The 10,929-nt window shown below is 37.6% G+C and overlaps 1 protein-coding gene across 1 annotated transcript; it reads right to left on the reverse strand.

The window, feature by feature from the left end:
• Positions 1-2,348: 2,348 nt before the first annotated feature.
• nipsnap1 (nipsnap homolog 1 (C. elegans)) lies at positions 2,349-10,060 on the reverse strand. Its single transcript, XM_080893066.1, has 10 exons — positions 9,867-10,060; positions 7,456-7,583; positions 6,788-6,833; positions 6,353-6,447; positions 5,962-6,032; positions 5,535-5,675; positions 4,315-4,346; positions 4,100-4,194; positions 3,032-3,115; positions 2,349-2,484 (listed from the first exon to the last, which is right to left on the reverse strand). Exons 1-10 carry the CDS (start codon positions 9,911-9,913, stop codon positions 2,420-2,422), a joined length of 804 nt encoding a protein of 267 aa, XP_080749192.1. The 5' UTR covers positions 9,914-10,060; the 3' UTR covers positions 2,349-2,419.
• Between the last annotated feature and the right edge of the window lie 869 nt (positions 10,061-10,929).

Consider the following 10,929-nt stretch of genomic DNA (forward strand, 5'->3'; position numbering starts at 1 on the left):
CGCATGCGCAAAAGAAGATGTCACACACAACGCGCTCTGTTTAGACCAAGAACAAACAGTATTGTTTGACTGATGGCCGTTAATATAAAGACTTCGGACTTTACGTTTCCCAATTTTTGCTTTAAGTTATTTTGTTATTTACATAATAATGTAAATAACCTAATAATGATCCTTATTGCTGTTTAAGAGAGGAGCGGTGCTTCAAAGGATAGCTGCAGATTTCTGTCAGAATCTGCAGATTATACAGTACAAATAAAATGTTTACGTTGTCTTCCCAACAGTTTCACTGACATCTACACTGGATGGCTAGGAAGCGTAAGCGATGTCTTCTCGGGCGCTGATAATTGGCTTCAGTCTTGTGTCGGTGACGTAAAAGGCGGATTTAATGCGACTTGACCGTTCAAACAGCAGTCGCTTTCTAAAACATCGGATATGTATCGGATTCAGTACCACATACGAAAGTGACCCAGATCGGATTTGAAAATATCGGATTTGCGCCGTTCACACTGTCATAGCATGATCGGATATGGGTCGCATGGGGTCAAAAAAATCGGATTTGATGCGCTTTCGCCTGCAGTGTGAACGTAGCCTTAGAGTGCAGGGTGTGCTCCTGAAGAGCTTTTTTGACTCTTTGGTGGCATCATCCATCTTCTGTGGTGTTGTCTGTTGGAACAGCAACTTATCTACAGCTGGAAGGAAGTGGTTGGATAAATGGTCTGTATTTGTATAGCGCTTTACTTGGTCCTAAGGACCCCAAAGCGCTTTACACTATACACAATCATCCACCCATTCACACACACATTCACACACTGGTGATGGCAAGCTACATGTAGCCGCACTAACAGAGGCGAGGCTGCCGGACACTGGCGCCACCGGGCCCTCTGACCACCACCAGTAGGCAACGGGTGAAGTGTCTCGCCCAAGGACACAATGACCGAGACTGTCGGAGCCGGGGCTCGAACCGGCAACCTTCCGATTACAAGACGAACGCCCAACTCTTGAGCCACGATCGCCCAAGAGTCGGACGATCGCCCTGATAAGTTCATCAGGAAGACCAGCTCTGTTCTAGGATGCCCCCTTGACCCAGTGCAGGTGGTAGGAGGCAGAAGAACTCTGGCCAAAATAAATCAATCTTGGGCAGTGTCTCCCACCCCATGTATGAATCTGTTGCAGAACTGGAGAGCTCCTTCAGTGACAGACTGCTGCATCCTAGCTGCACAAAGGAGCATTATCACAGATCCTTCCTCCCAGCAGTTGTTAGACTTTGTATCCATCACTGATCCCAATGAACACAATAAGTTGTTTGCATCACTGCTGTTATTTGCACAGTTTTTCAATTTCCTGTAAAGTGTGTCTCTTTGTTGTTTTTAAGCACTTTTCACAGCACTTTTTGTACTTCTGTAAAAGAAAAAAAAAACCCATCCTACTCAGCTGCACATTTCTTTGAGCCTGGGTATATTTTTAATAACTATACAGTATTTTTTTTCTTACATTGTAAATTTGCCCTGTGCTTTCCATTTCTTGTTTTTTTATTTTATATTCTTTACTTTTGTGAGAATCTGTATCCGCCTGTCACTTTGGTGCTGAAACATGTGAATTTCCCAAGTATGGGCAATAAAGGATATTTCTGTGTCTGTAACATTGCCCAAAGGTCAATAAAGAAATGCTTGTTGAACCTGACCTCTGAGTAAAATTCTTGCGACCTTAATGGCCATAGACTACAGGTGAACTCACTGACTAGTTTCTTGATTGATCTTATCTTCATATTTTATTGATTTGATCTTATATGATAAAGTTTTCATTTATCAAATAATTGCAGCTGTTACTTTCATAAACAGAAAAAATTCTGTTTAAGTAGATTTCAATTCTGCAAAATTGAAATGTACTTAATTTTCAAGTACAATCAGTGAGGCAGGCTTTTTTAATTTTTTTTTATCAAATGGTTGTTTTACATTCACTGTTGCAACTTAGCATGATCTCATTCATTAAGTCATTCATGTACATTTAATAGTACTATCATAAAAAAAATTATTGTGGAAAAGAAAACAAACAAAACCCCCAATATGTGTTCCATTACATCAATTAATGATCAAAACAGAGCAAACACACCTCACTTCACTCCACTAAATCAGAAGGTAAAAATTCCTCAATAACACCGTAACGCACAAACACCTTTTCTCTTGTGTTTTCCCCCCTTCACGTGTTTTATCTAAACCCCTGCAAATCTTGGTTTTTCATGTTCTTCATACTGAATGTGCTTGGAAATTGTACAACTACTTTTGACTTTGGCAATATCACAAACATGGAATCAGAAGCTTTACTTCAATGCTTTTAGTAACAACACAGATCATACAAAAGAAATGGAAACTACAATTAGTAAAATTTGGTCATTGAATTATTTGCAGTCTCAGTCGCTTTCTCATTGTAAAGGTGAACTCTTAGTTGGAATCATTATTCTTGACTCCATACTTTGCAACAAAGGCACTGAGGACAGACAGAAAGACACATGTTAGAAAATGATATACCGAAAATTACAATTGTAATAATAAACAAACAGGAAAGCAAACAACAAACATACAGCTCTTAAAATTCTTCAAGCTGGGCAGTATCATTTTATAATTTGATGCTCATACTGCTTAAGTCTCATTACCATGGATGGCCAATAAATTATGATTTTTAAAAAAAAAAAAATATTATTACTGCAATCCTGTCATCTCCATCAATAACAACAATGGGGGAGGGGAGGCAGCATTATATAATTTTCTGATTTTGTGGCAAACATTTAAAGAAAACATTGAAGGTTTATTTTAGCCCTACTTCAAAGAAATACAAATTTCAGATCCAGTACAGAGACCACATTAAACATTTCAGCAGAAAGTTGTTGGGAGGCATCTATGATTAAAAAAGTTTGGTGATCTACGAGTCTCAACTTTGCTGAATATAATTGCAGGTAAAAATAATCAGCGAGGTATAAAGCCCTGACAAGAACATTGGGTTTTTAAGGCATCTGGGTGAAGCATTTCTTTCTTACCTGTATAATACACGTTTCCGTCCCATCCTTCTTTCCGCCAGGCAGAGTTTCTTGTCTCCTCTCGGGACTGGAGGCTTTCGTAAGCTATCAAAAGACGGCAAAGAAAAAAAATTCCAACGAAAAAAGCAAAGCAAAAAACTCCACCACACACACACATTACATCGCATTATGTGTGGATAAAATTTATAGTCACTGGCAACTTCATTAGTTCAACTTCATTCACTGGCAACCTTGCTAACATCAGGCCGAATCTCTTTTGCCATCAAAACTCAATTCTTAACTACACAGATTGAACCAGGTGCTGGAAACACTCCGATCCATTTTCACATAATAGGATCGCACTGTTACTGCAAATTCATCAGCTGCACGTGCAGTACATGATGTGAATCTCTTGTTCTACCACATTTCAGGTACGAACATGTAGTTTGTGGGTCACATATGGGTCAATTTGATCAACGTAAAAAAAGCCACCCAAATATTTCTTCCCGTGTGTTTTGAATTTCAAGTATTAGTGCATTCTGTCTGTCAGTGAATAAAACAGCCAAACATGTCATATGGAAAATATTTGCAATACAACAATATGTCTCAGTATTTCCTCATGCTATTGTCATTTTAAAGAAACACACTGACATAGCTCTTTGTCTGAATGCCCTTACTTCATTGAGATAATACAGGCTTCAAAAATTTGTGAAATTTATGATTCTAGCCCAGAGGCTTGATATTTTTAATATCATCTGAACCAGAGTTCAGATGATATTAAAAATATGGACAACCACTCTTAAAACACCTTTAATAATTTGATTGACTCGCTTCCTGTTCCAAGATGCAATCAAAAGTCCAAGTGTTATGTCGAGTGTAAAATCATCCTTTGTTGATGTTTGACACACCCGGGCTTATGTTGGAACCGTCACACTGAACTTTAGTGATTCATTAGAATACAGAATGTATGCAGGAGCATTCAGTTAGCTGAAATTCAGCCAGACCAAACTTGTCAGACATTTTTACATACAGCAGTCAATCACCTCATCTTACTGGTATGTTCTAAGTGTAGAGTGCTTAATTACTCACCCCACAAGTGATGAACAACATAGAGTTGGCCAATCTGTGTGAAGAAACCGCCTACTGCCTCATTGTTTTCTTGTCTATGTTTGATTGCCCTCGCCCTGTTGCAAAACATTATCTTATTTAGTATAAAGATCACTGAAACACTTCTGATATTTTCACTTCCACTGAAAGAGATTCAGACAAATGACATATGTTTAAATAAATTCAACGTATCTCACCAGCGATTGCCCCATTCAATCATGGTTCCTGGCTGAAGCACAAGTATAATATTAATTAGAATAGGTTTGAAACTAGATTATGACATTACCACCATCATATTTCCATAGAACTGAAAGACTGAAAGCACTATTTATCTATTATTCATAGCTACGTTTTTTTTTTTTTGTTGTTGTTGTTTTTTTTTTTAACTGATCAGAGAACTCTGGGTGTCACAAGCCTGCATGCAAGAAGAACTGGAGCACTGAGTAAACAGATTTTTATCATAGCTGTTTTTGAACTTCTCTCCACTTGTGACACTCTTCAATTCAGTGAGTCAGGTCTGAATAAGTGAGCTGAAATTACGCAGGAAACCTTGGAAAGGCAAAATTGCAGAATAGGCCAGAGGTGAAAAAAATATGACTACTTCAAACAGATGAGAATTGGATTACTTGTTCAAGACAAGCAGCTGAAAAATATGGAAAGAAAACATTGAGAATAAGAACTATGCTAGTTATGTAACAAATTTATAAAAACTGCACTGACAGTTATACAGGATTACCAAAGTTATATTATTTCTGTTTGAACAGCACATGAACAGTACACTAATACATCTAGATTTTGCTAAATGTGGACCCTGCCATGCACTTAAAAATAGTATACAACATGCAGATGTGTATATTTTTTGTAATTTTGCTTTTGTAAATCACCACAGGAGATTTCAAATCAAGTAATCAGGATATATCTAAAGAGCAGATGTCATGTTCTGCCAGGCCTTTCCTGCTGTCACCTTCATTTGCTTCTTGTTTCTGGGTCTCTCCGTCTTCAGTTCTATCTTCAGTAGATAAAAAGCATGCTTTAGCAGGCCTACATGCCCATATGCAAAATTGCCCCCATCATATTTGACAGACAACATGGGATGATTTGGATGGTGAGCTGTGTCTTTCCTTTTCTACATTTTTATCCTCCCATTATTTTGGGGTAAAATGGGAACAGGCCTCACCTGGTCATAAAACTGCTCGTCAATGAACTGTCCAATTACTTTTGAGCTTCTGAAATGGAAGACTACGTATAAAAATAAAATTGAAGAGGCTCACTTGCTTACTGAAGATAAAAGTGACGTTAGGGAAACCCAGAAACAGACTGCTTTGTTAGTTTTCCTACAAATCAAACAGTATTTATGTTGTACTGGTCACACATGTTCAAGCTATGCATTTTAAAAATGCGTAGCATAAATAGATACCTTAAGGTAATAGGTGCGCATTTCATAGAGGTTTGGTCCTTGTCTGGGAAGGGGTTCATTCCAGAAACTGAACTCCAGAAGAAGTTCATTTCGTCTTGAAAGCAACATTTTGGCCCGTTCCTTCCGAAACTCTAAGTACTCCTAAAAAGGGATAAAATGTTTGTTTATAACACTAAAAAGTGAATATTAATATTATATCTTAAAAATCAAACAAACAAAAAACAGCACCCCTGAAATGCCTTTTCTCCACAGAAACAACACATTAACATTTAAAGAAAATTATTACTTAAAAAAAACAAGCAAACAAAAAAAACGCAACAAATTAAAACAACAAAATAAGCAATTTTCCCCTGGAAAATCAAAGGCCTTGTATGTATTGTATGCAATGTTGACTGAATAAGAGACGTTTAAAAAGGTCACAGCATGCCTTGTTAGCTCTCAACTTCTGCAGACAATCAGTCAAAGCTGGGTAGCCTCCTCTGTATCGCCACAGATGCACTGCAGAAAAACAACAGCAGATGTCACTGTAGCACTGCATAAGGTCTGATGCCACCCACACAACTAAGAGATAAAGAACCTCCATCACCATGCAATTACTTTTTATAGTTACTGACTGCTTTTTATGTATAAAATACACTTAAATGATCACGTTAATTTATCATATATGTAGAAGGTGAAGTGCTGGTTGTGAGTCATCAGGTAGCATCCGTCTGCAAAGCTTTGCAAAAAGTCAGCCACTGAAATTGTGTTTTATGGGAACTTGATAGAGGAAAGCAGCAGTGATCAGTCAAAGGTGTCTTTTTGCATTTACTGCTTACCAGCCTGATCTTGTTCTCCATACCAGGTATTCCAGCTTCCAACTACCTCACACGGGTAGTCCTGGTCCTCGTGAAGTCTTTTCTGCACTTCAGCCCTAAAGCCAGCAAAAAAATAATAAAATAAAATACAAGTTAATGAAGGTGTATGCTGTTTGGAAATGCTCTCACTTTAGCTTAAAAACCAACTAGAGGGCAGTCAGGAAGCATAAAAATTCATCCAAGATATAAACTCAGCTGTATCTTCACTTCATTTTTTTAAATACATTTATATCATGAAGCTCATCTGATTTTAACTTTGTTCAGACCATATCTTGATTAATTAGTCCAGCACACTGTCTATTGCACTGCTGAAAGAAATCCAAAGAAAGTAAAGCACTGAAAACGTAACTTGACTGACAGAGATGCAGGAAATATTTCAAATGTATCAGTACATACTCCAGACTGTTGTATGCTTCTAGGCATTCTGGTTTGACGTCATGAACTGAAAAAGAAAAAAGGCAGAGAGAAACCTATCAGAAATGGATGCATTAAAAAAAAATAAAAAATAAAAGCAACATTCAAATTCTTCAACAAAGTAATTTCACACTCCGATTCAGCAAAGACTTGATATACAAAACTGATTCACTTGCAATAGGTTATAGGCAATGGCTGATAGAGTGTTCAAATTGAAATCCCTGTGCGGTGTGATGTACGCAACACAAAAGATCAAAGCCCCGAGAGAATGATAGATTTCTGTTTGAGAGACAGAAACAGTTACCTCTGCAGACTAAAAGAAAACCAGACAAATTGTTCAGATGTCACTAAAGTTTACAGGCATGAGACATCATCTTATCTTAGAATTACTTGTTGCTGACAGTGTTTTGTGTATGCATAAGCTGTTGCAGAGGAGCCCCATTTTCATCTCTCATGTTGTTTTCAGTTTTCTCTGAGGTCATATGGCCTTCCATTTAAATGATTTATTTCACTTTTGAGACATATACAGGATCCATGTCACAATAATGTGATGTAAGTGTATCGCAGGCACTTGTCTTTGGCCTTCTGTAACCCAACACTTAAAGAAACTAAACCCTTGCTTTTATGTAAGTAAAAAGGTGTAGGCCTACATTGAATCTTATACAAGTTGCTGGTCTCCTTCTTTGAAAGCAGGTTGGAGTGAGCATCTTTCCTGGCATCGACTTTGTGCACAAATAAGGATCGGAACCAGCCTTTGTCGCTGCTCTCTGAAAACCTCCTACACAGAAACAAGATGAAAGAAAGTTTCACAAAAGCTCGGAGCAAAAACATAAAAACCCAGAAGTTGTCAATATAAAAAAGAAAAACTTAAAAAGGAACATGGAGATGTGCATGACATATGGGCTAAAAGATAGTCATGCTAATATTCTTTGATATGAAAAATATGCATACTGTATGAGTGAGTGGGCTGAATGCTACAGCTTGTGTCTTCAACCATAAAACTTTTTTATTTCACCCACTCTGGAGTGGATAAAGGGGGAATATTATTCACTTTACAACTATTGGAACTATCCAAGAGGCTCCAAATGGTATTTGAATATTAACCTAGCCGTTTCTTGCCCCACATAGCAGAGAAGTAAAACTTCAATCTGTCAAGTGTTAAAGCTGTACTTTTAGAAGGTGTTCCAATGAAAAGAAGAGAAGTACAGGTGATATGAATTATTCCAAACAGTAAAACAGCAGTTTCATTAAGAAAAGTGACAGTAAAATTGACAAACATACTTAAACTCAGCTACATTTGAAATTCAGGGACCTTTGTAATTCTTTTTAAAACTCCCAATTTTAATACAATGTCACATTAACCTCAAATCCTGGATTTGCCTCATACTGTATGGCTGGTGTATCCCCACTAATGGATTAGGAAGCCATATTATGTTTCAAGTTAGTACTTGCAAAGTCATCTGCTGAGTCTTTTGCTTTGTTTTGTCATTCTAAAGTCCTAAAACTTTCAAGGTCAGTGGGACGTTTCTTTTAATAACCCCATGGGCCAATGGCTTTAATTGGAAGCTATAATTAAAAATGCATTTCCCATGGCACCCTATCAACAATAACAAAGCATATAATAAGCCAAAGACTTGTTTTCTGAATAACATTTCAGTCAGTGACGGAGCAAATGCGTACTGGATGGAGGCCCAAAAAAATATGGTAACCCGTTGACCCACTTTGTGTGGAACTGCACAACATTTTCATCCCTTGTTCCCCATCCCACATAGTGAGACAACATTTTCATTGGCTCTAAAATCAATGCCGCAGGACAGATCATTTCTAAAATCTGGCTGTTATTGAATGGTTCTGATGAAAGGCCGTCATCATGGGTCTTGTGGAGGTGTGTTACCTAAGGTAGAAACTTGTTAGTAGCCACAAAGTTTTGATGGATAAGGCTGAAAAATGGCCAAGAATAAAAGGAAATCCAATTATAATGTTAAATGAAATATTTAAATCATATGCTAAAGATAAGTTGACCAATCCCACAAAACTACATGTGGTAAAAACATTGTGTTTGTGTGAGACAATGTGGGGCATGCCAGCAATGTTGGGGAAACTTAAACAATTTAAACATGCAATCAAGTGTGTAGGTTACCAGCTTAGCTTTTAGCATGTATACGCTGAATAAATTATATTTAAATGCAAACTTTCCTACTTCGTTCTAAGTAAATACAATAGAGGATTAAAGCTGAAGTTTGGTCTTACGTCTCGTGCTTTATATACTCCTGTGTTCTCTTTTATTTCAATAGCTATTTAGCTGCTGTTCTATCTGGTAATGATCACTGGATTTCAATAGGGATGATATTCATAGGTTAGCTTAAGTTTTTGAGCAATATCTGACCATTTTAGCCAATTATGACACACAGATGGTGTGTCACAACACGCTATATTTTCCCTTGTTTATAAAAAAAAATAAAAATCCAAAATTGCATCCAGACAAAAACTGTATTTACCAGAATAAACTGTCACTTTATTTTCTTTGAGGTACTTTCCACCATATTTACCAAAATCAGCAAAGCTTAGGATTTCTCAGTGGGGCACTGGCTCAATGTGTGGGACAATGGATTAAAAAGAAAAAGAAAAGAAAAGGGGAGAGCTGTGCTGTCCAACATAAACAGAGACATCTGATCATCCTACTCTCAGATGAGTACGTGTCATACACAACATGCTATCGGCCCCATGTTCAGTTTGCTGGGACCCAGTTATCCTAGTGGTGGTTACGTAACCCTATAGAAGCAAAAAAGTTCAGACAGGACAAAGTTCAGAGGTCCTCCAAGTGATCAAACCATGTTTGAAAAACATAAACGTATCATAGGAACATAATGTAGAGATACAATATATCCATATGCAATATGTCTGAAAACATAAAAGATATTGAATTGCGAAAAATAATGTTTAACCGTTTGCCATTTGCTGCTTTAACAATTCATTTATTTAAATGGGTCCACGTGTTTTCCTATGTCTGCAAAAACTGGTTTACCTGCTGGTTCCGTGCAGATTGACAGAAATAGCTTACCTGTACAGCAAATATCCTTTAGCCTGAACAGACCTAGTTGTCGCCATGTTCTTCTTTCCAGCAAAAAGTTTCTTTAACACGCAAACAACTTGTGCTGGTTAATGTTTACCTCTGTGTGTGTGTGATGTGACCGCTAGTCACGTTAAAGCTACTGAGTCAGCTAGCCACAGACTGAAAAACGCACGTGAAAGAGCGAGCCAGTGCACATGCACAATCGATCAGACCCAATTAGTTGATCCTACGTCACACGCTACGTTTTTAATCCAAAAGATCAGTGTTTTATCTAATATCCAGTAGATCAGCGTATGTTGTGCTTTAAATGATATATGCGTTTAAATGAAGAACTAAACGCATACAATAAAACTATAGTCACAAGTTAATAATTATAGAGGTACTTATCTTCCCTGTATTTCAGGATTATTAAAAATGAAATATACATTACACCAGCCACTTTGTTTGGTACACCTTGACGGTATCACACAGTTGCTGCAGATTTATCGGCTGCACATGGGTAATGTGGACCTACTGATCCCCCAAGTCTCAAAGGTGCTCTGGATTGAGATGTGGTGATTGTAGAAGCCTTTTGAGTACAGTGAAGTCACTATCATGTTCAAGAAACCAGTTTGAGATTATATAAAGTTTGTAATATTTTACATTGTTCTGCTGGAAGCAGCCATCAGAAGATGGGTACACTGTGGTCATAAATTAGGATGACCAACCCTCCACTTTTTTTGCACTTGTTGACTTGTAAAAGCCTATATGACATTTTTTATTTCACCATTCACATAACAGCACAGAGAAGGCATCGTTTAAATATGTTAAAGTTTTCTTTAAGCAAACAGTATTCTTAAAGTTCTTCGTGACTGGGCCAAGTGTCCTCTTTTTTGGAAATCAAAATATGGTCACCCTACATAAATGCATGAACATGGTCAGCAACAATAGCCCGTGTGGTTTTTGGGAGTCTTTTCCACCAGCTGGTGCTCATTTGGAAATAAGGGGTCCAGATCTTCCACAACACTGCCACCAGCCTGAACCGTTGATATAAGGCAGGATTGCTTTCATG

This window comes from Rhamphochromis sp. 'chilingali', assembly GCF_963969265.1.
Source record: "Rhamphochromis sp. 'chilingali' genome assembly, chromosome: 10".
In the NCBI taxonomy this organism is placed as follows: Eukaryota; Metazoa; Chordata; class Actinopteri; order Cichliformes; family Cichlidae; genus Rhamphochromis; species Rhamphochromis sp. 'chilingali'.